General features: G+C 39.6%; 1 protein-coding gene across 2 annotated transcripts in view; it reads left to right on the top strand.

Annotated features, from left to right (window-relative positions):
* PPARGC1A (PPARG coactivator 1 alpha) overlaps positions 1-27,121 on the top strand; it is a 489,410-nt gene that overhangs the window by 390,092 nt on the left and 72,197 nt on the right. The window contains exons 2-3 of one of the 2 annotated variants that reach the window (XM_074992556.1): positions 17,171-17,225; positions 22,329-22,508. In XM_074992556.1, the coding sequence (XP_074848657.1) occupies positions 17,171-17,225; positions 22,329-22,508 (235 nt within the window). The remainder of the gene's footprint in view (positions 1-17,170; positions 17,226-22,328; positions 22,509-27,121) is intronic. The other variant, XM_074992557.1, reaches the window with a different exon arrangement.

Below are 27,121 nucleotides of genomic sequence, written 5' to 3'. Positions count from 1 at the left end.
TGCTCTTATTCCAATAATGCAAAGTTCAAAAGCAAACAGCTGAAAGCATGTAGGGTTTAGCACATCTGATGCCATTCTAGCTTTCAAAGTCAAACTGGATAAAATCAGTTGTGACCTGCTCTTTGCATGGGATTGTACCATGACTTGACTGTTGTTTGTCATTTCTCTGGGAGTTATTAGTAAAGCAAGCTGCCATAGGAAAGGGTTATATTTACGGCAAAGTTTTCAAGGCTGCTTGGGAATCCTTTCTTAGCAAACCAAAAGGGAGAAATTGTCAGCACTCCAAAACCAATGCTGCCAAACACTGTCAATTTCTATTATATTACAGTTATAAATATCGGGGGACATGAAGCCAGTTTACATAAACTCAGTGATTTGTAGCAAGGATGCTATAAGAATTGTACATGCAATAAAGTGTCATTAAAGGACAGAAACCACAGGCAGAATGTGTATATTATGCCTATGGTTGTATAGTGCCTTTAACTCCTTTTTCTCCCTTCCTTTGAAACGGAACCCCGTTTCTGATGTGTCAGGCTACTCTGTGGAGACATAAGGCTATTGGAAAGCACGTGGTCCTGTACATATTTACTCTGTGCCCATAACTGATTGTGATTAGGCTTTGAGACCTGAGAGTAGACTTGTTTCTTATGCCATTATGCATTAAATGTGTTTGAACTCACTTGAAAGCGGTGTGATCTTATGATTGATGCATTTACGTAAAAGTTAAATGACTGATCATGTGTTCCCCAACTCCTTTTCCATGCAAATCCCAAGGACATTGAATATTATCTTATGCAGTGAAATGTCCTCAATAACAAATTACTGTTTAAAATAAACCAATATTTGTAAGTGTACCAATTGCCTAGCAGATATTTTTGCCTGCTATTTGCATGATATGGAAAAGACTTTTGCTAGCAAGCGTTTTAAGCTATTTGGTGTTGTTTTCCCTTTGGACTGATCAGAAGTGTGCACATTCGGGGATGTATTTTCTGTCTCGCTTTTTGAAGCCAGTATCTAATTTGTGGAGGAAGAGAAGAGTCTGAAATAGTAACAGGGACTCAAGCCTGAACTAGCAAGTCTTTGAGCAGTTCTGGGTATCCTTTTCAGTAGCAATTGGTAAAAAATGAAGGATTGCATTATACCCTTGGATGCATTGTTCAGCTCCTAGTCAAGGCCAGTTTCAAACTTTGGCCCTAGCAGTTGTAATGTTCTCTTGTAAAGACATACCTGTGATCAATGGGCGTTTGTATGCACAGTGACTGCTAATCAGGCCTGAGGTGAGAGAGTGGCTTAGTAGTCACCAAAGGCTCTTTTTTGCCACAGAATCTCTGGTGCATCTCCATACAAATTGAGTGAAGTGATTTCATGTGGAGAAATTTTGAACTTACTGTGCAGTAGAAAAGTGGACTTCATGCTTGCTCAGGGCAAACTGGAGGTGGGCTGAGTGAAAGGCCAGTGGAGCTGTGGGTGCATGAACTAGGAACCCTCACAGAGAGCACAGAACAACTCTGGAATCTATTCAGTCATAACATGTTGCTTCTAAGTAGCTCAACCTGGAATTTGGAAATAAATTTTCATTTTCACTCTGAACAGCTACATATGGCAATCAGAACTTTTGTGGGAGTCAGGAACGTCATCCTTATGGGCTAGCTTCTACACCCTTATCATGATGGATACCTTATTCCAGGCATTGCCTCAGTGATTTTGTTGGGGTTACTTGCTGAATCAAAGTGAGCAAACATGACACAGTCTGGTCCTTATGCTTTAGCAGATGGGGTCATGTATATTATTAGAAGGAAGGACTGGAATGAGGCGTGTAGGTAAGATTTTCAAAAATACCTAAATGACTTAGAAGCAAAAAAACTCTTCAGAATCAATGGGACTTATTCCCCTAAGTGATTTAAGAACTTTTTGAAGTCCCTTGCAATAGGCTAGTAGCTAGGTTTTGGTTCTTGGGTTCCATGTGATGAGAAAAAAAATCTCCACTTTCATTTTTAGAAGCATGCTTCTATTTGTCATGGCTGCCCAGAAATGCTTGAGAATATGAATTTATAACTAGGGCACTATGAAATTCACAGCCCATTTTAGTCAATTTTATGGTCTTAGGATTTTAAAAATGATAATGTTCGTGATTTCAGATATTTAAATCTGAAATTTCACAGTGTTGCAATTGTAGGGATCCTGACCCTAAAAAGGAGTTGTGTGAGGTTTGTGGTATTGCTACTCTTAATTCTGCGCAGCTGCTGGTGGCAGCACTGCCTTCAGAGCTGGACAGCTGGAGAGCAGTGACTGCTGGCCAGGAATCCAGCTCAGAAGGCAGAGCTACCAGCAGCAGCAGTGCAGAAGTAAGGATCACATGCTACAGTACTGCCTTACTTCTGTGCTGCTGTCTGCAGAGATGGACCATTAATCTGCAGCCACCACACTCTGGCCACCTCTCTGAAAGAAGCAGTGCAGAAGTAAAAGCTGTATAGGTATGATACTGCCACCCTTACTTCTGCACTGCTCCTGGTGGGCTGATGCCTTCAGAGCTGGGAACCTGGCCAACATTACTGCTCTGAAGGCAATGCAAAAGTAAGGGTGGCAATACTGTGATGCTCCTAAAATAACCTTGTGACTCCTGTGCAACTCCCTTTTGGGTCAGGATCTCCAACTGGAGGAATGCTGGTCTCCCCCCGTGAAATCTGTATACAATAAAAGCATACAAAAAGCCAGATTTCATGGGTAGACACCAGATTTCACAGTCCATGATATGTTTTGCATAACTGTGAATTTAGCAGGGTGCTATTTTGAACTCCAAAATGCCTTAATTTGGCCCTAGTAGAAGAATGACTAGCCTGTGCTTCTCTGTCATCATATCCTAGGACAGAGACGTGAGAGCTGGAAAGGAACTCCTGGATCACCTATTTCATTCCCGTATGTTAGCACAAAATTCTCTTGTAGACTAAACCCTTCTGTGCTGTAACGTATGATTGATATTAATTAGGTTTTTGCAAAGTACTGCATTCCTCAACTTGAACTGAACCAGAAATACATAATTGCCATATATTAACATTTTATTAGTTAAAAAGAAGAATAGGATGAAGGCACCTATGTGAAATCCAAAGTATAAGCTTCAGATTGAGTTAATGCCAGCAGTGCCTTGAGATTAATTTAGTTACTATGGGTACAGCATAAGAAATAGTATACCATAATGTGACTATGTTTACTGATTCATTTCTGGCATTAAATACTAAAGTCACATTATATATGCAACAACAGTCTTTTCTTCCTTGGAAGAAGAAGGCGGGTACATTTTAATAATTAAAATGACTGTTGCCCTCTGAAAAGTGCCAGTGCTCTATTGGAAGAAAAACTGTTGTTCTCCTTCAGAACCTGCCCCACCACACACAGCAGGGGATGATATATCACATGAGAACCAAGGGAGAAAAGTCAGCATCCCAGGAAGGTTCCAGTCTTCTATAACTTCTGTTAAGTCTCTTTTGTAACAGGTTGACCTCCATTTTATATGTCATTCAGTTGTGTTGGTCAAATGTCACTTTCTAACATCATGTTTCTTCATATCTCATCAGTATGTAAGAGAGGGGAACAAGTTTTGCATCTTAAGATGTTGAAAGCTGGGTAATAATAAAACAATGCAATGAAAGTACCATATATTCAGAAAGCAATTATTTTAAAGGGTTTCAGTTTTGACATGCCTAGATTAAGTATGAAGCTTTTGTTTCATACACTTGCTGTCAAGAATATTGTTAAATACTGATACCACCTCCTAAGAGAACAACTTTTAAATTCTAAAATGCAAAGGATAAGCACTAAATATTTTGGTAGATATATTATGCTATAATATCTACTGCGTTGTTCTTAATACAAGGCGCAGTAGGGCTTAATTAAAAAGTGATTGTACAATCTATCACAAACCTGCATTAGGGATATGGATGCCAAGAAAATTAAGTTGTATAGGTGGTGATAATGAAATCGATTTTTTATTGAATAGTTTTTATTTCTATGGCTTTGTTTTCTGTTCTTGCCTCTTTGTCAGCTGTTGAACCACTCTCCAGCCAAACTCTTTGAAACAGCTGGGTTGAGTCTGTTGCTTCTTTGCATATTTATGGTCCATTTCAGTTATTTTGTGCATTGTTAGTACATCTTGATAAACTTTTGACTCAGACAATCAGCATAGAAGGATGTGATAGTAAACAAAGAAAAGCAAGATCTTCGTATCTTGTTTGTGCGAGTTCCTCTGAAGGAATATGCAGGTAGCTGCCAGCACAAAGTTGATTTTGATTTCATGTAAGTAAAATTCACAGAAAAAGGCACAAGGTTCAATCTGAGATATTACTTCACTGACTTACCCCATAGTAAGCAATGGTCTTGCATAGAAATGCGATAGACAGAGCGCAGCAATGAAGATGAAACTATACTTCTTGTAGTGTAAGAGACAGTGAAGAAATAAAATGAAAGTAAGAATCTACAAAAGCTGGGCCAGATTTATCCTTGGCGTAGCTCCATCAGCTTAATTCCATCAATTTTTTTTTTCAATTCTGTTGACATTCCATCATTGGAATACACCAGGGATAAATTTGGCCCTTTCTCCTAAAGCCAAGCATAGTTATTATATAAAAAACAAAATGTAAGGAAATATTCATTGTGTGCTTTGCTATGTAATAATTCCTCACCAAATAGTAAATCAATCAGAGTTGTACAGTATGTGCTGTTTGAAAAGTCACATTATTAAATATTTAGAAATGGATCTGAATCAGAGTAAACACTAATATAGTAATGATTTCAATACATTCCTTTGTCTTTCCTCTCTCCTTGCTTATGCTTTAAAATCATTGGCTATTGCAAAACACAAATCTAGGCTTTCCTAAGCAGATCTCCAGGGTCAGTCAGCACAGCTTCATTTTCACATCTGAAGTTCTCATTTTCAGTTTTGCCACAGTGTCCAATATGCTGTGAACTCGCACAGCACTACGAAGAGGAAATGCTGCTTTAAATGATCTTGCTGCGTGTCCTGAGCCCACATATTGCAATGCACTGCACATCACAGCTAGCAGCGCCTGTCGTGCTTTAGCGCAATATGCAACGTGGGATAATGTAATAGAGAAGACAAGCACAGCACAAGGCATTGAAAGCCGTAAGAAGCACTGAAAGCTTATGTTTCTAGTATGCAGCAGTACAGATATTTGAAAGGTTAGGTTTGCCTATTTTTAGCATTGGGACTGATCTAAAAATGAGGGTGATGTAAAAATTACACGTCTCTCTCCTGGTTTGTCAGAGATTTTGAGCAAGATGTATAAAAAAACTGCTCTCTATATCAGCTGAGATTTTTTGAAGTAAAACTGTGCCTTTTATTTAGAAGAGAACCTTTTATATCCTTGAGTAAAATACTTTTTACTGTCTGTTTTACTGTCAGATGAGCCTCTTCAGACTTTAGCAAAATTAAAGAAATATGACTTTCCCACTTATTGTTTGGGAAGATTGACTCCCTTGGGTAAATGACTTTTAAAACTGGTAAGGCATTTTCTGTGGTATAAAATAAATCTGAAGATGTATTATCAGCGCGGGTTAATATTCTCTATAATTAAAATGGCTACATGAAAACCAAACATTTTTATTTTAGTTCTTGCATCCCTTTCATGGGAAACCGAGTTATACATGTATATTGGGCAGGAATTGCCAGCTATGCTATGATTTATAGCACTGTCCGGGGCTCGGATTAACCTTTACCATGTGTTTCCCCCACCCTATCCTAAAACTGTCAGCACTCTATCCCTGAAGTATATGCCTGTGGTTTCCCTTGCATACTCCCATTCAGCTTTATAAGAAAATCTGCAAACAATGTAATATTATCTTGAGCTGGAGCACAAATGTTTTTCCAGTCTTTGAAAACAGGGTTGTGTATGAGAATGAAACAGCTGGAGATATACCTTCACAAATCCCCTGGGAATGCTTCTTAGTCATTTCTCCATTGTCTGCAGTTTTGGTTTAATAAATTGGTAATAATGTTATGATGAAGTGGTTTCTAGTTTTGGTGTGCTTGCCTTTTGTTTTTTACTTGCAGGATCTTCTTGAAATTTCATAAACTAAGATAAACTTCAGAATGAGCAGCTTCCTGTTTTTGGCTGGGTGAGAGATTGTTTTGGTTTTGGTGGGAGAGAAAGGGTGAATCCACCAAATGAAAGAGAGACTGAAATTACAGCCAAGTCAAGGGCTGGATGCAGGCATTGCTTCTGCTCATGCATCTCAGGCCTGATCTGCTGTTCCAGGTTTGGAATTTTATTAAGCAGAAACTGCACATCTCTCTAATTTGTATCAAGTTGCCTAGGAGCTTTGAAGGGGGGGGAAGATACTCAGTAGGGACAAGCATGAAACCAGCAAATTCCTTTTAATTGTTGCCCAACATAGATTTGAACTTTAGATTGGTCCCCTTTCGAGCTCATGCTTTTGGCATTGAAATGATGAGAGAGCAGGCATTTAGAACAGCTTTCAGGATAGGGGCTGATCCATATTTATGAAACAAATAGCAGACATTAACATAGTATGGGTATTATCAGTGTTATGTGCCTGAAAGAACAGGACATTATAACAATACGAAACTTGGTAGGAACAAAGAATTTCCCAGATGAGGTAGTGAAGGCTCATGCAATACCACTTATGGAACATTGCTATCTTCCCATTTAATTCAAGGAGAAGGCTTTGCGATATAGGCACTTGACCAGATCAAAATGAAATAAGGAAGATGTTTTTGTTCTGAATTCTCTTGGCTCCAGTAATAGGACCAGATCCAACACCCACTGAAGTCAGTGGAAAGACTCCACTTTGGCAGGTTTTGGATCAGGCCTATGGTAACAATTTTCCTGTAAAGTGTCTCTCTCTTCAACCTACTGCATCTCCTTCCTCCCAGCCCCACCCCCACAAAAGTCTGGGCACGTAGTTTGGATTAATTAGAAACAAACAAAAAATGACCTGAACTTGAATCACATCTTTTAGAGCTTTGAAAATGCGTGGACCACTTCCCTCCCATTATATTTCATGTCTCTGTCAGTGATGGCAAGACATTTTGTTTATAGGTGCCCATGTCACCACAGGGTTGCCAGGTTCTGCTGGTTTTTGTCCACATGTTTTTATGTTCATTACAAAGGAGACATACTGTAAAGCAAGAGCATATGAAGGGAGGTGCGTGCATGCTGATTGTACACAGCGTTGTTGACGTGACCATCCAGCCCATTTTAGCAGGGACTGCCCTTTCTTTAGCTCCCTGGAGAGCAACCCCACTTTTTTAAAAAAACATGCTAATGGTCCCATATGTTGCAAAGTAGGGAACTGAATTTTAAAGATACAGCTCCCTACAGTGGGGGCTGTCTGTTAAGAGACCTAGCTGGAGGAGGTGAGTGGGCCCTTTAAATAGATTGTTTAAGCACACCGTTGCCAGCAGTCCCAGGGGCGATGGAAGTAGGGGTGAAGGAGGGGTGAGGGGATCAGGCTGCTGTGCAGTCTTTGCTTACACTGCCTGACAAAGGGGGAACAGGAAGGCAGTCACTTGGGTGTGGGAAAGGAGGACAACTGCTGGTGGGGTTACACTTAGCTTGGTAGCCCACAGGCGACAGAAAACAGGCAAGTCTCTGGAGTAAAGGGCAGCTTGACCCAGGCCAGGGGATAGGTTTAGAGGAGTCCCATGAAGGGTGAGGGACAGGGCTCAGAAGGGAGCAGAGACAGGAAGAAAGGCACAAAGAAGGTAAATCAGAGAGCAGGCTGGGAGTGGATTAACTCTTCTGCAGGCCAGACCTATTAGATTTTGTGGGGCCCCTAGGATCTGAGGGGAGCATAAAAATAATGGATTCAGAATAACCCTAACCCTTTACTAATTGATGCATTATGAATTAACAACTGGGAGAACTTTACCTGTTTGTTTGTTTGACTTTTCAGTTAGAGTTGGATTTCCAGAGAAACGATTTTCATCAAGTTTTTTAGCATTTGTTTGGGAAGGGGCATTTGAACCATTAGGCCCTTATCTTAATCTGGCCCTGCCCTGGGGAATGGGGGAGCTAGCTAGGCCAGGACTGAAGACCAGGGAAGGAAAGGGTGGCCCAAAGGTAGTAACTAGGAAATAAAGAGGCACCATAATTTATCTGTTGTAAATCCACTGATAACAGTGAAATTTAAATGGGGGGGGGAGGGGTTACATTGGTCTAATAGGTTTCATTCTGTTTTTTGTACTGCTACAAAATATCAAATGGTTTTACATTGTTCCAGAACCCAGCCCCAGGACTCCTCATCACTCCCATCCTCCTGTCCAGCCTCTTGTCCCCTATCCCTGACTCTTCCCCTCCTGCACACACCCAGTCCTGATTTCCAGCAGCCCACTCACTTATCCCAGCCCTTCCCCACCTGCCTCCAGAACCCTACTCTGGCTCCTGCAACTCTCTCGCACACTACCAGCCCTAACTCTGGAGGACAGCAAGAGGAGGACAAGGCAGGGACTTCTCTAGAGCAATAACTAATTAAGTGTAGGTATATATTTTAATTTTTACCTGTTTATGTTACAATAATGCAGTGTATGGTTTAAATGGAGGCTCAGTCAACTTAGTGTTTTACTGAATGTTTGTACTGCATAGTTCTGGTGGATTACCATTGAACTCGCTGAACTCCAAGCAGTTTTACCACGTGTTCCATATTTCACATAGGGAAATATGGTCACCGTACGTATTGTGAGACCCATGTACAACCTCTGCATTCAATCAAAGTGCTGCTACGGTTCTATAGACACACCCTGCAAACTATCCTAACCTGGGAGACCATCTTGGTTACAACAAGAAGTCCTGTGGCATCTTATAGGCTAACAGAAATTTTGGAGCATTAGCTTTCATGGGCAAAGACCCGCTTCATCAGATGCATGCGCCGGGGAGGGTTTCAGAGGAGCATTTAAAGAGGGGGGTCTCAGTAATGGTCTATGCAGTAAGGATGGAAATGGCCCATTATCGGTAGTTAATGTGGTCTTGGTTACAACAGCCTTGCTGCTCATTGAGATGAGGGAGGGCCACTCATATAACCCACTCACTAGCCAAGGTTGCCCCTCCCTGCTCTACACGGTCTTTTGCTCTTTATTTTAAGACAAATAAGCGCAACCAGTGACCAAACTCTCACTAGAGGCAGATGAACCACAGAAAAATGTGGAGTTTTTATTTCATTTGAGTAAAGACCGAAAAACTGGTATGCTCAGCTGAAGGTTAAATAAGCAATCTGAATGATGAGGGTCTTGAATATTTGGCCATGCAGATTAATTGTACTACTCAGAGTAAAAGTTTCAAAATACATGGACTTTTAAATGCCATCAGTTGGACACCTGGAAACATCCAATATGTGTCAGAACTTAAATACTTCAAACTGTAATGCAAGGAGAATTATGTCTAAAAATAATGTTTGGGCCCAATTATGGCTGGCAGGAACAACATAGGCTAAGGTTTCATGGGAAGAGGCTCCTCCAGGAGATACTTGTTCCTAAGCGAGAATTTGTTGGCCAGTTCAGAGAGTGGACTGTACCTTCACCCTCTCTCCTCCTGGCTCAGGGGTCTGCAACCGAAATAGCAAATTCAGTTACAAAATCAATACTTCAAGAACCGCAATGCAGGTGAATATGAGACAGTCCTTAATAAATAACGTCAAACGATACTTTTTGTCACCCCTGTTTTAAGAAGAGGTCACACACAATGATTGCAGCAGTTAGAAAGTTGTTACCCAATCCCCAGGCTTAATCCACCTCAGCTCCCAAATTCGCCCCATCCTGCAAACCCGACTCCCCCCATCCCCAGGATTAACCCCTCTCAGCCTCAAATCACCTACCCCCATTCTCCAGTTTGACCCCTCTGAGTCCCAAACCTCCCCCACACCCCTAGGATTAGCCCAGCTCAGCGTGCACATCCGCAGCTGCCGCCTCCCCCCACTGCTCCCCACTGTCTCTTCCTCCTCCTCCTTGGCAGAGCTGCGTGGCTTCAGCAGGGGCGGGCTCAGCCACCACTCCTGCCAGCTGTCCTGCTGGCTTTCTCTTCTGGGGCTCCCTGCCACAGATAAAGACACAAAGCTTTGTGATGATTTCCCCTTATTAGCTACAGCAAGGCTTTGAAGTAGAACTGGTGGAAAAGGGTATGGTGGTTGCATGCAGCTGTGAGAGCTCCCCCAACATTTTGGTTTGTGCTTGGAGATCGCAGCCCCAGCAACAAATGACCATATTGCAAAACATTCCCCAAAACTGAGGCAGGTTGGCAATCCCATCAGCAGAAAGGTCAGAGTCTGAACTGTCCTTTGTGTCACAGAAGTGAGGTGTGTTTTGGGGATGTTAAAGAGAAGATTTTTTTGCTGTCACACATGCTGTAGATATATCAAGGTCTGAGCTTCTGTGGCTTTTAAACTCCACTTTTGCAAGCTCTACCTTTGCATAAAAAAAGATTTTTAAGGGAAGAAAAATTGCATAACTGTATGCTTCCTCTACAGCAATCCTTCCCTATATATACTACCTGGATAAGGCAGCCTTTCTCGAAGTTTATGTTAGCTGTATATAAACATATGTCTCATAGAATCAGTGAAGATGGCACCATGACTAATTCCGAAAGAAAAAAATGCATAACACTATAATGGTGTATCGAAGAGGTTTAGCCAAGTCATCTTAGACTAGTTCAAATGCATCCCAAGGGCACTGGGGACTCTTTAATGTGCAATAATGCAAAACTGACTGGGTGGAAATGGGGCTTTTTAGGTGATATCTATGAAAATGGTATTATTCTCCCCTTTAGAAATGTAAAGAATTAACTTACCTTAGCAAGCAGCCCATCTAAAGTAGATTTATTACTGTTAATAGTCATGTTAGTATTTACAGTACTGAACAGCAGAATACAGACACAGAGGGAGTCACAGTTTCTGCCCAAAAGGGATTCTTAATGTAAACTTTTTAAGAGTACTTTAAGTGATGATATAAAAACAGTCTTAGTTCCTAAAACATTGCCCAAGGGTTACACCAAGGCACCTAGTATGTCTCATATGATATCAGATACTGGGATTAGCCTACTTAGGTCCTGCTCATAACCATCAGAAAAATATTCTTCATTGACAAACAGCGTTTCTAAATGTTACTGTGAGAATTTAAGAAATTAAGTTATGACAGATGCTAGTAAGTATAAGTAGGAGACTCTGCATGGGATTTTCCAAACCACTTATGAGAGCACAAGTCTTATCACAGAATCATAGAATCCTAGAGCTGGAAGACATCTCAGGAGGTCACAAAGTCCAGCCCTCTGCCCAAAGCAGGACCCCTTAGGTGCTTTTAGAAATCCCACCTCTGGAACTGCTGCTTTGCTGTTTGTTGCATTGGAAGAGCAATTGTACACATGGAAAAATGCAATGATAGTAAAATCTTCAGCCTATTATATGAAATTAGGTGCTTTTGAACACTTGAGTCCAGAATGAGCAGGAATGCAATTGAAGAGTTTGCAAGACACCTGCCTCTACTGCTCATAGGCAGTTTCTTCACGTTTTCTAGTGACAAGGTATAAAGAGGGGAAGTGAAAAAGAGAGAATAGTAACTCAGTGATTCCCTTTCTACTGCTGTAGCAAAGAGTTATCAACAGTGATCTGTGGTCCCAGTCCTGCAACAGACTCTGTGCAGGCAATTTCCGGTGCTGGTATGGAGCTTTGCTGACTATCACGGAGCTTCTGTTGAGGTGTATAAGAGCCTACTCATGTGCAACAAATTGCGAAACTACAACCTGTCTTCCTTACTAGCAGGTAGTATCTTTTTTTCCCCCTAACTCTGCTCTCAAGCCATTATAAAGGTTTCCCTAGGAAACTTACTCCTTTATGTGGTTCAGCCTCCCAAGACTGCAAAACTCCAAGCTCCCAGCTCCCAGGTGTGATACAAGAAAATGGTGATGTCTCTTTCAAGGTTAGTGATACCAGAGTGAAAGATATTGGTCATTCTACAGTAAATTCACATCTGGCATGCTCTCATCCAGAACTTTCAAATAACTGGTATATTAACCAAAGTAAATTTTAGTTGTTTTCCATAAGTACCCTATAGTGAAAGTAAATACAAATAAATACAGCAATTACAGTATAAGTTTACAATGTTCAATACTACTGTTCTTGGTGAATAAAGTAATCTGCATACATTTTTGTTTGTTTCTTAATATCAAACCTTGTTTTTCTTTAGTGTTATGCATTGCTAAGTATACGTGTCTATTATCCAGCACATCTGAATATCCGGCAACCTCCCCATCCTGGAGCTGGCGGATATGAAAGTGTTTATTGTACTTCTAATGAAGCTGTCAAACTGATTTTTTTCTGACTTTAGCACATATAGGTTCTCGGATAACACATGTCCGAAAGCTGAGTAAAACATTTTGTAGCAAACATTAGTCTACAGTCAATTTCAGTGATGACAGGTTCCTTACTCTTGTCTTATTTTAATAATATTCACCTGATAAATACTTTCATAAATTTGATTAAGGGGAGATTTCAGAAATGCTAAAAATATTGAGGAGTCTGACTTTAATAGAGTTTATTCTCCTAAATCATTTAGCGCATCTGAAAATCTTCTCCTAAACTTTCAGCCATAAAAGGCAATAATTGTGAAACCCTTAGTCCCACTAATGAGCACTGTCTATGAGCACTATAAGACCCTATCTTGGTCAAATTCCCATTGTCTTCTTAAGGTCATTGTACATGTACTGAAGATAGACAAAGTTCTTTTACCCATTTCTGACTCACTGGAACACCTCACAGACTTAAGATATTGGTGTGTTCAGGTTCTGCAGAGAGCAGACTGGTAGGGCAAAAGTACAGCCGACGCCTGGCAGAATGGTAAACAGGCACAGAGTGGAGAGGAACAGAGAGAACAATCCTAATAAAAATTAATAAAGTATGCATACTTTATATAAGACAACACCCGTTTGTGCTAACTTAATTTCTGAGCAGCGTTCTTCTGTCGCTCTTGGGGGATGCAGTGTAAATGAATTTAAATTCCATGAAAACTGGTTTGTAAACTGACTTGCTGACCATCTAACAAGTTGTTTGGGATTCACGATTCCTAAGGGTTTGCTCATCAGATTTCAGTGGCTCCTTTGCTAAAGTAACTCAGCCTGTTGAATATTGGCAATGAGCAGTACTTAGTGGGACAGGAACTACATCTCTTGTTCATTCATGGTACAGGTGAATGAGGTTGGGCCAAATTTCTCAAAAGTGAATTCAGATTTTGGATGCGTGAGTTTTCAGGTGCATAGCTGAACCACAGAGGTGAAGGCTAAAGGGAACTAAAGGACAAGAGACACAGGTGAGAGAACGGTATTAGAATAAAGACACAGAGTAATGAGTGCAGAAGAGAATAGGGGGACTAGAAATAGGGTCCTGGAAGAAGAAAAGGCAGACTTTTGGAAGCACAGGGAAGCAGAGTTCTGGCCTGATTTGGTGGCAGGGGGAACAGTACCAAGGAGGCCACTATTTACCACAAAATCTCTCTGTCTGAGGCAATTTTTTGTTTTCCGTGCTGCTGTAGGGCAGTCTAATTAGTTTGAAAAGTCTACTTGTAATGAGTGCGTCCTCTGTAAGCGCCCAGGAAACATGTTTGTTCAGCTTTTAGGATTTACGAATCATTAGGGGTGAAAGTCACAGAAGCTGACACAGAGAGGTGTAAGAATTCAGGTTTCCTCAGGGGAGAATAGCTTTAATTTCTACTGCCAGTATCTATTAGAGGCTGCATCTTTATGTATTAAGGTTGTACAATTATATGAACCCATCTTTTACTTTGGCATGGCCTTCATAAACTACCCTCATGCTGGAAGGCAGTTTTTGGCCATTGCCCGCTTCCTCAACAGATTTGGCCCTGCTAGTGCTCTTTTCTCTGTATGAACGATGGGAGAATCTAATCCCAAAATTTTAAACCCTTTGTCTATACAATTGCCTATGGGTAGGGCCCTACCAAATTCACATCTGTAAAAAATGTGTCATGGACCATAAAGCTGGTTGCACCCTGTGAAACGTGGTCTTTTGTATGCTTTTATCTGATATTATGCAGCTTTCATAGGAGAAACCAACGTTGCCCAAATTGAGGTTCCTGACCTGAAAGGGAGTTGCAGGGGGCGGGTGGGGAAGAGATGTATTTCCACCCTTGGTTCTGTGCTGCTTTCAGAGCTGGGTGGCTGGGGAACAGCAGCTGTGGGACAGTGCATCACAGAAGTAAGGGGCAATACCATGCCATGCCACCATGAATTCTTCACTGCTGCTGGTGGCAGCTCTGTCTTCAGACCTGGGCTAGCAGGCAACAGTTACTGCTGCCCAGCTCTGAAGATAGCACAAGTGCCAGCAACAGTGCAGAAATAAGGATAGCAGTGCCACAATCATTCCCTCCTCCCCCTGCAATAACACGGTGACTACCCCACAACTTTTTGGGTCAGGAACAGTGACAGCAATGTGAAATTTCATATTTAAATGGCTGAAGTAAATTAATGTACATTTTAAAAAATCCTATGAGTGTGAAATTTACAAAAATGGACGATGAATTTGGTAGGCGCTATTTATGATCACTTCAAAACTATTTTGCAACATGATACATTCTTGTAAGTTTGTATGGATGGTTGGTTACAAACCATGTTTAAGAGCCTTGATACAAGATCTCTAATGGGCAAGTTGATAGTAAAATTGGGGCTAGACAGTTCTTTAAAAAGTAACCCCTCCATAATAGACTGAGAACCATTGTTTAAACCATGTGATCTAGAATTGTTTTGGAAAAATGAGTTTGTAGATTGGCCAGAGAATTCCTTGACATCCAGTCTGGAAAATTTTTGCAATAATAGGTCAAGCCAAAGTGTGCATACTAGTTATGTAAAACTCTAGATGCCTCTATGCTTGTATTAGGTATTACTGATCCTATCCACGATGTGCTAGGAAAGTTCTTCCCTCTCTGAAGCTTCTGTGAAATCACCGCAAAGGTTACAGTTTGAATTTATCAGTTAATTTGTTAATTTGAAGGAAAAGCAGTGAAGTGGAAATGTAGAAAATAGAAACAAGATGAGCAGGTCAAAACATCCAAAACAGCAATATAAAACAAACTAGCATAAATACATTTCTATAAAAGGTGTGGATGGAACTTAAAAAAAAAGATGGATTCTGTACAGTCAATGAACACAATTATAAGTAGGTATTGAAGGAGAATATTCCACCAAGCATAGATCCACTGATAATTAATAAGAATCTACTCCAGTCAGTTGGGTGCCTAACATTATTTCACAGTTGACTGTTCTGAGGGGTAGAGGTAGTGACCTTTGCCCCAGATCTTAATAATTTACTGCAGTTTTATCATTAAATCAGCATATAATTGGGAAGGAAATTATGCTTTTTTCATGATGACCGCTAAGTAATACTGTTAATTTAATCATTTGTAGGAAAAGGCTTTCAGTAGTCATAGGGTATTTTGTTGTGGTGTTTTTAATTAAGTAAAGTAGAAACAATGTCATTTTTTTCATTTGTGTTTGATGAAAATATGACAGTGTAATGTGATTTGCAACTTAAATACAAGCAGGGAAATCTGTACCTTTTATTTTCAAATCTGGCCATGATAAATTGTCAAATAAGCCAAAGTGTTTACCTGTGACTTGTTATAATTTTTGGAGTGCATTTAGTGTCTGAAAAAATAACCTCTTGCAGCTTTTTTGTCTTTTCTCTAAGCAAAATCTTTGTAGCTTGATTATAACTGGATTCATTTAGTATAATCAGTTTGCAAATAACAATGAAAATGAATATTTCATAGCAAGAATGACCAGTTATGATTTTGTGACTATAACTAGCAGTTCAGCGTGACTCATATCTAGCACTTACATTTTGCAAACTAGACTTTTGAATCCAGCTAATTACAAAAAAGACAAAGACACCACTTTTTTAAAGAATGAAAAGGAAGGTGGAAAGGGTTAAAAAAAGAAAACCTCTCTTTTTTTTTGTTTCCTGTTTTGGGAAATGTTCTGCAGTTATGCTTGGTACCTTTGGTTTGTTATGTATTCAGTGTGTAATGTCATCAGAAACCAGTTGCACCTGCAGCCGCTCCCATTGTCTCAGGGACAGATCTGTAAAAAAGGCTTAAAGAAGAAACGTTTCTGTTAATAGCATGTCGTGTTTTCACATGACGAGAGCATTCTTGTTTTCAAACAGAAAATGTGCAGCCTAGGTCAGCGAGGTTGGAATACAGTGTTTATACAAAAATGCACCCTCAGGCAGCACTGAAGAAATACTACTTACATGAAAATGCAGACAGGAATCTGAGCAGATATGGGCAGGATGACAATGGTTGTATTTAATAATGCTGTTTTTCAGGGTACCTGCATTAGAAATGGAAATGGTTAGAGAGGAGCTGAAAAAATCTGTATTTCAGTGGTAGCAGGATTAAGTCCCTTGCTAAATAGCGAAAGTAATGTTTTTGCATTGATGTTTGCAGCATCACTCTGAGATACATTCTGTTCAGATCTGTGTGCTTTTTAAAAAACTATTATCTCCAGTAGTTATTGATCAGAAGTTTCTAATATGCCAGAATTAAAGATATACTCCAGTTGGTATAAAATGACTGGTAAAAATTAATCATGCAGTAACTTTTTTTACACACCTGCCTAATAGCATTTCCAAATTAAATGGTACTCATTAGCCAGCTCCAAGTAGCCCACTTAGAATCAAAGTATTCAAAAATACATGTTTTAACTCAGATTAGAGTTACTTCACTTTTGTCTCTGTAATAAATACAGCTTTGTTTGTTTTGGCAAAAAAATAAATTAAAAAAAGATTGTAGGGGATTTTAGTTATAAGGCAACAGCACAATTTAGGGGGTGTGGCATTAAAATCTGATTTTAATCACAGTGTGGTGCTGAAAACTCAAAGGTCTGAGTGGTTTTTAAAAAGATTTACTTCACTTAAGCCTAGGTCTGCCTCTGACTAGTGACGTCACTAGTTTTAGCAGCAGCACAAGAAGGCTGGGTGAGTGACAGCCCAGCCTACTTTTTAAATAGCTTTGTCATGTGACTGGGAACAGTAGTAAGACAGGTGCCTTCAGTTCACTCTCAGTAAGGGTCTAGTTGCCTGCATGAGTGTATGCTCTGTGTGAGACTGTGGATTATAGTTTAAAAGCTTTACTGCTGTCATTCAGGAGCTGGATGGCGTGGGACATGTGCAACCAGGACTCTGTATGGAGTGATATAGAGGTGAGCTTTGCATTATGAACAGCGTGAGAATTGTTTTGTTTGCAGCCTTTCTGGAGGTAATTTTTTAAATGGAGTAATTCTAAAAGTATACTAGTTTATGATATGTTGGAAATAATTCTGAATCCTATGTGAACCCCAATATGTTTGCTAATTTAAGGTTGCTCTGTGATGTCTTGAGCAAATCAAAGCTTAGCTGCTGTCATCAGTATCTCCTGCAGTTGGAAACTATTTTCATGTGCCTTTGGCTCGCTTTCCAGTCATATGCAATATTTATGCTCTAAGATATTGATATGAATCAGAGTCTGAAGTCTTTCCAGTGGCATTTAGTGGCCTGGTTGGAAAAATGCCACGTCTATTTATAATTATATTAAGACTTTTTTTAAAAAGTTAACATTACTTGGTGTTTCATGTTTTGATTTTAGTTTGGTTTTGTGTTTTGCTGTGCTCTATTCAGGATTTTTCTCTTTTATCAATTGCAGAATTGACACACACATGTAGACAAAGATGAGTATAATGTTGTTGCTTTATTGTTTTAAATTCTTTTAAAACAGATGATTGGAAATAGATGTTACTTTGCCTCTGATTATTGAACTGGACTGTAGTATTCATAGGACTGCATAAAATGCTGCATAGGACAAGATTCTCAATGAATCCCTGTAGTCCAACAAATAGTTAAATCCTACTGTACGACAGAGACAACAGGATGAGCCATGAGAATAGAGTTTATGCAGGACTGTGTGAGCTGCTGCTGCCGCCGCTGCCGCCGTTGCTTTTATAAAAATAGATGGCAATACATCAAATCCACAGCTTCTGCTGGCTACAGTTCATAAAGGAAAAAAGCAAGCAATTCCCTGGTAATCTCTGGAGTATAAAGGGAGGTTTGAGGATTTCTGCATATTTGCATTCAGCAAAATGGAGCATTATCTGAAAGTTCTGGCAACTTGTGAAGCAAGGGAAACTTTCTTTGGACCCAGTTGAGAGGAATCCAAAAGGCAGACCTGCTGAAAGAAACTGACCCCCCTGACGACAAGTTTGGAATAAGTACTTAAAATGTTCTCTTTAGGCATCTGTTAATATATGTGGTGCAGAGATGTACATCTACAGTGAAAATGCGTTAGTGATCTGTTTGTACAATTACCCTTTTTCCTATCTAGTGAGGCGTGCATTGGATTCTTAACTCTTTTTGTTGTGTTTTCAATATTTACGGCACACTATTCTATCCACTGACTTCTGTTTGCATATTGTAATTGCTCTTATCTTGTTTTGATTTCTTGGTGAAATGGAATAGATATGGATAATTCATATGTCCTGTAGCTATTATGAGTCAAGGCTGTAAGTGGATGACTTTCTGGCTCCGAAGTCCTAATTGTTTCTGAGTAGCTGAAGTATCCTGTGGGTTGTTGCCTGGCTTATAGCGTGGGTCTCAGCTGCTGTAGCTTCATTTTTCCATCTATGTATTAGTCCTAATGCTGCTAAGATTTGATTGAGGAACCAGCTTATATGGAAATATTGAAGATTTATTTTAATCACCAGAGTTCCTGCAGTAATTTCAAGCTTGTAACAGAATAGATAATTTATAGCAATTGGGGCTTTTTTTTTTTTTCCACAGAGGAAAAAAGGGTTGATCTTAATATTAACTGTGTGGTGGATGGATTAGCTGCTGGTAGAATTTTACCAACTGGCTTTTGCATTTTACTTTGCATAGCAACATAGTATAGTGGCTGCATGCTATGTTGGCTCTGGGGATCACCTTTATGATCTACAGTATTACTAGCACCAGGTACTGTAGGCAGCTATTATATTTTGAATCATTAATGTTTGTTGTCAACTTAAAATGCATTATACCTTCTTGCACATAATGACAGGCTAGTGCGTTGCTTAATAAAGGCCTGCACAGCTATAGCTGATCAGAGTCCCCTGTGTTCCACGGTTTAATGAAGGTGATGTACAGTCAGGTTCCACAGATTGATAGAGAAAATCTACATAGCACACATTCCATCAAGTCTGTCATTCCTTACTGGGTTCATCCCCTGGGCTGTTTCAACAAACTTGTTAAAAATAAAAGGAAGATTATTTTTACATTAATATAATTAATGTGGCACAAGTCCAGTCTTTCTTTTTTAAATTTACATTTAAAGGCACAGAGCCTTCTAAAAGGTTAATGAAGAATTACACTTAATTATAATGAATCATTCTCATCAGTGCAGTTAAGTTAATTTATTGTTTGCTCCTTAACTAAAAAAAAAAAAAAAAGGTCTATTGGGGCTGAAATAATGCACAATAATTAACCTTTTGTGTTTAGCGACTATTTGGTCCTCTTAAATCTTACTATAAAATTAAGGATATAGTTGTGAAATAACTGTTGTGTCTATGAAAAGACAGTGAAATGTGCTTTGGCAATGCAGAAACACCTGTTACAGATGTAAAGGCAAATAGTAAATATCAACGTGTCAGACGAGGACAGCTATAGGACTTAAAGTGTTAAATCTGGCATCGTCCAAAAGCCAAATATAAATTAATAACAGGAACACTTGCTACTAATGTGTCTCAGATTAGAAGCATAATGCCATATTCAGAAACATTGATTTTATTATCTTGTCAACATTGGCAAGAGCATGTGTACTTCATTTCAGCTGTTACATTTTTTAAGTGACATTGCCCTCATCATAGATAAATGAAAGCTACAATGGACATTTTACACAGCTGTTTATATTGCTTTAAAATGCCCATTGCAAGACTTTAAAAATGCATATTACTGCAGCCCTAAGATGTTTAACTAGGTGATGCACAGAGTGAAGCTATTTTTACAAACAAAAGTAGTAACAGATCAGCAGGATACTTTAGAAGTCTACAGCATCAGTTTTAAGCCGCTGACCTCCACAACACAAACCTGGGAATGATGCTGAGAATCTACCTTTTCAGTCAAAAACTAGATTATCCTTTAATAAGATCACAGATTTCATCTGTGCATCAAAAAAAGGTCATCTCAGCATTATAAGATTGCTGCTGGAAGGTTATGTCAGCTCCAGAAAATGGGGAAGCTTTTTAATTTCTTTTTCGGTGCAGTTTTTCTGTGGCCAAAATAAAAAGAAGTAAATTTCATTGTACAAATTTTCACCTCAGCAAGGCCTTGGCCTTTTGACATTCCAAGCCCTCCTAAATAATAGGAAGAAATGCAATTGAAATTTCAAATGCTCACCTTGCAACCCCTGGGTTCTTTTGCCCCTTGGCCTATTGTATAATTGTATTGTAGTGTCCTGGTAGACTAGTGGAGGTTGCATGGTAAATTATAGCCTTTATCAGCTGACTCTGACTCTAGACTCTGTTCATGGTTTCAAGAATGCTGCTCACCATTATGCTATGGCATATAGCCCATGCAATGCACACTTGAAAAGATTTCCAGCCACAAAAATCTCTGTGAAATTTATTTTATTTACACTTATCTTCAGCTCTCACTTATACGTCAAAAACAAGTATTTAAAGTCAAAAAAAGGCAGGATTTTCAACAGTAACATAACTAATACTGAGTCATGCACATCAGTGGACATGCTAATATTATTGCTCTACAAACCTGATCTTTTAAATGGTGTTACTTCTGGGATGGACTTCCTTCTACGTTGAAGCTAGGAGGACATGACCCAAAATGCCCAATCAGCTAACAGGAGTCCAACAGCTTCTGAGGTCTGGATTTTCTGTTTGGTCTATCCTTAACATTAACCCAGACTGATAAAGCTAGAAATGATCAATGAAAGACAATGGTGAAAACACATTCTCAGCTAGCATTTAACTCCTTACTTACTGGATCTCCCAGCAGCCTCTGCACAGAAGAAACCTCTACCGTTCTTCCTAGTGATGTACATGAGGCACAAGTGAAAGTTACTGCTGCCTTGGTTATTGCTGAAGCTGTGGATGTCAGTTGTCCATTTCCTAGTTTCTGTTAATTAAACATGATTCAGATGGTACTTTTTAATATTAACATTTCTGAGTTAAGATGAAAGCATAGTATCTAAGTATAATTTTAGCTCATTGGATAACTAAAATGACATATTAAAGAAAATAATCTGGAGTTATATTAATGAAATTGATATCATTTCTAAAATATGCTGAGGATCACATTCACATTAGTGAAGAAGGTCCACGCACTTAAGACCCTTTCCCCCACCCCGTCTTTTAATACATGGCTTAACTAGTGCACCATCCCTCTGCTCTCTGGTGAATTTCACCAGCACTGTTGAGAGGCTGAGAGAGGCATAGCATTGCGCTGAGTGGGTAGGCTAAAGTAAAGCACAATATTGGTTTTTCTGATAATAGCCACAGCTTACAGGTCATGTTTCTGAGCTGCAGTAGTTTACACACAGACAACCAGCACAGCCACAGGTGGGCAAACTATAAACGAAACTTGACTTCTGTGGCACTTGGGATGCACATGAGGTACTCTTCATGATTTGCTTACTATGAGAACAATACTTTAGACCCAGGTTATTAAAATCTGTGCAATTCTTGAGGATGCTGATAACCCAGAGCCTTTGGTAGATGAGTACAGAAGTGCCTGGTCTGGGGTAGGCAGGCACAGTATCTCCCATGCCTATTGCAGCCAATGTCTTGACTGACCCTCAAGGGAATGAACTGAGGCCATAAAGAGCTGAAAGCTTGATCTTTTACAGCTTGAGGTGCAGAGCTATCCTGTACAGCTGGCAGCTGAAAGAGATGCACATCCTCTGTAGGTTGAGCACAGAGGAGGGTGCTTTAAACACACTGACCAGTTGGTTAGCTGGGCACTCTCGCCAGCACTGATTCCATTCTGGTGCCTGAGACAGAACAGGGAATGGGTCATGCCTTGGCAGTCCCAGTTGGCATTTCTAATGCTCCAGATGCTAGCCCCTCTGAGAACCATAAGATAAAGGAGAGCAGTGATCACTTTGCTCACCTGCACAGGGCTAGCCACTGTCTAACGCTCAGTGTGACTTATGAATGAGATTAAATCCTAGTGATCTGCTCTACAGAAGTGAGTGACTTAATCAAGGCTTAATTCTCCTCTTATGCAACTACGGTTAACATGTTCTGGTGATTAACACGTGTGTATTTTTGCACTTCTCCCTGCAGTGTGCTGCTCTGGTTGGTGAAGACCAGCCTCTTTGCCCAGATCTTCCAGAACTTGACCTCTCTGAACTAGACGTGAATGATTTGGATGCAGACGGTTTTCTGGGTGGACTCAAATGGTACAGTGACCAATCAGAAATCATTACAAATCAGTACAGCAGTGAAGCATCAAATATATTTGAGGTAAGAGAAGCTGATGCAAGTGTGCATTTCAGATTGCTTAATGTTTTTACCTGGTAGAATGACAGTCAACTTAAAAAAAAAAACAAAAAAAAAAACAAAAAAAAAAGCTGAAATACAGCTGTGACGTCTGTTATAGCCTCCAACTGGCATCCTTAATCCTCATGATCAAAACCAGACCTGTTATCTGGGGGGAGGGGAGAAATTCTTGGAAAGAATTAAGTGTAATTCTGATTCTGGAATGAAAGTGCTGAAGGTTATGCTGTGGCATAACACTGAGTTATTGCAAAACAGTCTGTTGCAAAGAAAATCAAAAATTGAAATCCGTTTGTCATCTTCCATTCTCATTTTGAAGAAATAGATGCACTGGAACAGAGTATCTATTGATGGCTCTTTAAGGTTTATACATTACTAATTATTATTACACCTACAAGCCCCAAACAGGGTGCAGTTGAGCTATGTGTTGACTATGTACCTATTACAAATTAGTTCTCTCTAATTATAATATGAGACCATAGGTAAAGGTAACAAATAGACTGGGGGAAGCATAGCAGATTATTCTGATTAGCTGAATAAGCAGTGGTCCTAGCATGCCAACTGGCTAGCCACTGATATGTGTTGTGCATGCCAGAGTGCCATCTTAAGGGGAAAACTGAAGAATTTCAAGAGAGATTTAAATACCCTCTTTAAAATATTGCTGTGGTGGGCTACAGTGTATAGTAGAGGGCTTATGGCCTCTTTGCCTCAACCACTAATTCTCCTTTCCTTTGTAAGACTTTAAGATTCTCCACTATAAAATTGTCACACAACCATGTCCCCCTTGAACCTTGCTCTTCTTTCCTCCTAGGTGATATGTACAATAGATCATTCTCTGGCAGAGAATCTGGGCTATAGTACATTTGATGAGCTGGCAGGAAGAACTTGTGCAATAATAAGCTATCACTCCTGCCTCACCTCTGCTTAACAGATCATAAGCTTCTCCAAGAAGCACTCCTGGTCCACTTACTCGGGGAATCCCCAGAATAAAGACAGTTAAATTTAATATCTAGCAAATACTACATGCTACAAAAAGGTACAATGTATATGGAGGTGAAATATAACCTTTATGAATTACTTTGGGCTAAAATCAGCTATTACTTACACTGGCATAAATCTAGAATAATTTGTCTGCAGCAAATGAAGTTATTGTTACTCTGGATTAACACTGATGTCCCTGACAACAGAAACTGGTTTCTGAGCCTTGTCTTTCCATCATTCACAGGGGTGTAATTTAGTAGTAATTCCATTCAAGTTTATGGTATTCTGCTGGTATAAAACCTGTATAAGTGGAGCAGAAGCTGCTTCTCTGTCTCCAAGGGAGAAATTTTGAAACCTTCCATATGATGAAACACTGTGAAACATCAACATGTTGTGTATCTTGTGCTTAAGTTTCACTCATAGTGAAAAAGTGACACAGGGTATAATCAAGTAATTGGTTTGCTCTGTTATAGTACTCATAGAGGGCCAGTATGGGAAGGTGTTAATGGGTCTAAGGAAGATTAAAGTAGTTTTATACGAGAGTTAAGGAGTTAGAACTGCTTCTGAATAAATCACTAAAATTAAAATGCATAGACCTCTTTCATCAGCTGAGGTGAAATCAACAAAGGATTGTCTTCTAAAATTGAGGTCCTGATTCTGCAAGGTACTAGGAGTGTACTGTATACTAATCCCAAGGCAACTACTCACTCCTTTCAGTCAGAGATGTGCTTAAGTATCGTGCTGAATCAATGCTCAAACTTATGAAGGGCAGAATTGAAATTTAATACGCATACTGATTCCAGTCCTGAAAATAAAAATTATCTACAGGTTAAAACCCTCTCATCTGGCACCCTTGGGACCTGACGAGTACTCGATGAGAGAATTTGCTGGACCATGGGAAGTCAATATTGTCTCGCAGTATTACCAACACTTTCACTGCTAACTGGGTTCCTACAAGACATTTAGGGGTAAATTACAGCTAAATAACAGCAGAGAACACTGCAAGCTGAGACTGGTGGCTGGAAACAAACTTTATAGGACCAGGGGAAAATTGGCCACAACCATAAGTGGTTGTCCGGCTAACTAAAATCATACCAGATTATGGATGTTTCTGGATGAGATTGTGCCAAACTAGAGAGGTTCAACCTGTACAACCTGTTCAACCTGTACAAAAATAGGGATACATACATGATGTTTCAACTGTCTTGGTTTATGCACAGCAATATTGAGACATGGTTCTTTATGTGGCATTTAAAATCAGTCAAATTAAGGTGTGTTTGGAGGTGTAGAATACTAGGATGCAGTAGAAAAAGATGAACTACATCTAGAGGAGCACATTGTGAGGCAGCAACTAACATGTCAGATACCAAGACTTGGAGTTCGAGCATTTTTTCATCTTCCCTAGCAGACAAATTCTGTTGTTATTTATTCATACAACACCCCCTGTCCCCCAGGGATTTGAGAACTTCAGGGTTTTGAGCTGCAGATGACCCTGGGAAGTCAATGATGGTGCACTTTGGCTCAAAGACTACTTAGTCTCCAATAGCACTTTGCCATATTGTGGCCTACAGGGCAATACTATTTGCAGTCATTTATTGTATTTACACTGCCTTAGGCGGTGAAGCATATGTAGAGTCATTGTGTGGCCTATTGTGTGGCACTGGGGTTTAAAATCACAGGCACGTTAGTGTGCATATATCATACACCAGTGTAGACAGACGTAGGAGGATTATGTCTAAGAGGTAGCAGTTACAAGAGACGTGAAAAGTGGCAGTGGGCACTCCTCCAGTTCTCACCTGTAAAGCAGGGTTCTGACACCCATTTTAGACCTCACTGAGGGCACTGGGTACTGTTAGCAGCACTAGCACACCTCTGACATTGAGCCTTTAGGCATGATATTGCAAATGTCAGAATGCTTCCTGCATTCTTGCACGTGTTCAGCTCAGGCTAAGACTCAGATTTTCAAAGGCATTTAGGTATTGCTGCAGTCAGCATTGTTATCCCTTAGAGTTTTAGTAACCTAGCTCTCATTTTTAAAAGTGATGGAGGCACTTAGGGGCCAAATTCCAGCTAACAATACACGGTATCCAGGCTCCTAGGATCCTATATCATTTTTGAAAATGAGATTTGGGCTCCTAAATCAATTAGACATAGCAAGGCTGAGCACAGCAACACCGAAATACCTTTACAGTTCTGTGATAGACTACATACAGTACAGGCTATGGAGAGGGAAATGGTTACTCTATGGCTTCTGGCAACTTGACTGAAGGTTATTGACTGACATTCCATATCTTGGTATCATATTATTAATTTCTACCCCATCTTGCTTTGTCATAATTTAGTTCTAAGGAGGAGGGGAAAAAAGGAGGGTTTATTTTTCTTACAGAGGAGACGGTAACATATCGAATAATAGAAAATTCTCCCTTCTTTCTGGGCCATCTTTTTGGAAATATTAAGCCTTATCTCCATTCTCCATTCTCCAGCTGTATATTTACCACTAATTCCTTTCTCTGCTGCTCCTTAATGAGACAACTGGGGGTGCTCAAGAACAATAAAAGATGAGTCCTTTCTCTGGGGATTATCTTGGTGATGCCCTGAAACAAACTGTTTGTGTTAGCACAAAGCATGGAAGCTCTACTTCATCTCCTGTTTGTTAATTTCTGGATTTTTCTATATTGATTAGCTTTGGCATTTCAGCTCTTTCTTTTTTGAAGTAAATATAATTGTAGCTTAATCATCCTGGGGCAATATGTTTTAGAAGTCTTAAAGCTTCCATCTGAGGACTGACTGCTATGAAAATGTGAAATATATTCCAAATATTTTCAAAATGAAATTGCAAACAAAAGATTGAAAGTACAAGCAGCACAACAATAATTGAAAGCCTGACGTTGGGTGGACCACTCTCTCCGTTGAGTTACCAACATATTGCTTATGGCACCGTCTAGGTGAGTGCCTATATTTGCAAAAGAGACTTATGAAATTTTGGCTTCTCAGACTGAGTCATCTTTATTGGGGCTTGTATTTCAGATGGTGAATGCTCTGCACATACGTTTCAAGCTGAAAACTAAAGTGTGCTGAAGGCATTTACTTTCCCAAAATTAGGGAACTGTCTCTTTGAAAATAATGTATTGTGGGAATTATTATTAAGTATTATGGTAGTGGTTACGGGTCAGCTGAAAACATGACCTTTTGTATTAGACAGTGTGCAAACAGACTAAGAGACAGTTTAGTTTATAGTTTAAATATGCTGAATTTACAGTCTAAATCAAATGAGACATTACAGTCTAAATGTGATTCTAAAATGGATAGCATTGCTATAGATTTTCTAGCTAATATCAATATAGATAATATAGATATTTCTGTTCATCACTACACTACTCCACCGTTATCTCAGTGCAGCTAGGTTTACACTGGCATGAAAGTGGAGGAACACAGTGGTGAATGAAGGCCTTACTGTCACTTTGATGTTGCATGTTCTTTATTAATGTTGTACATGTGCAGAGCAAAGTTTAATTTCTGTTTATATTCAGACCCATTCATTTTCTCCCCTGATTTTTACTACCTGAGATTCTGACTGCTGGAAATGTATGTTAAGGGGA

This window comes from Carettochelys insculpta, chromosome 4, assembly GCF_033958435.1.
Source record: "Carettochelys insculpta isolate YL-2023 chromosome 4, ASM3395843v1, whole genome shotgun sequence".
NCBI lineage: Eukaryota > Metazoa > Chordata > Testudines > Carettochelyidae > Carettochelys > Carettochelys insculpta.
Note: the sequence above shows the minus strand (reverse complement) of the source record. Positions and strands in the feature narration are given on the sequence as shown.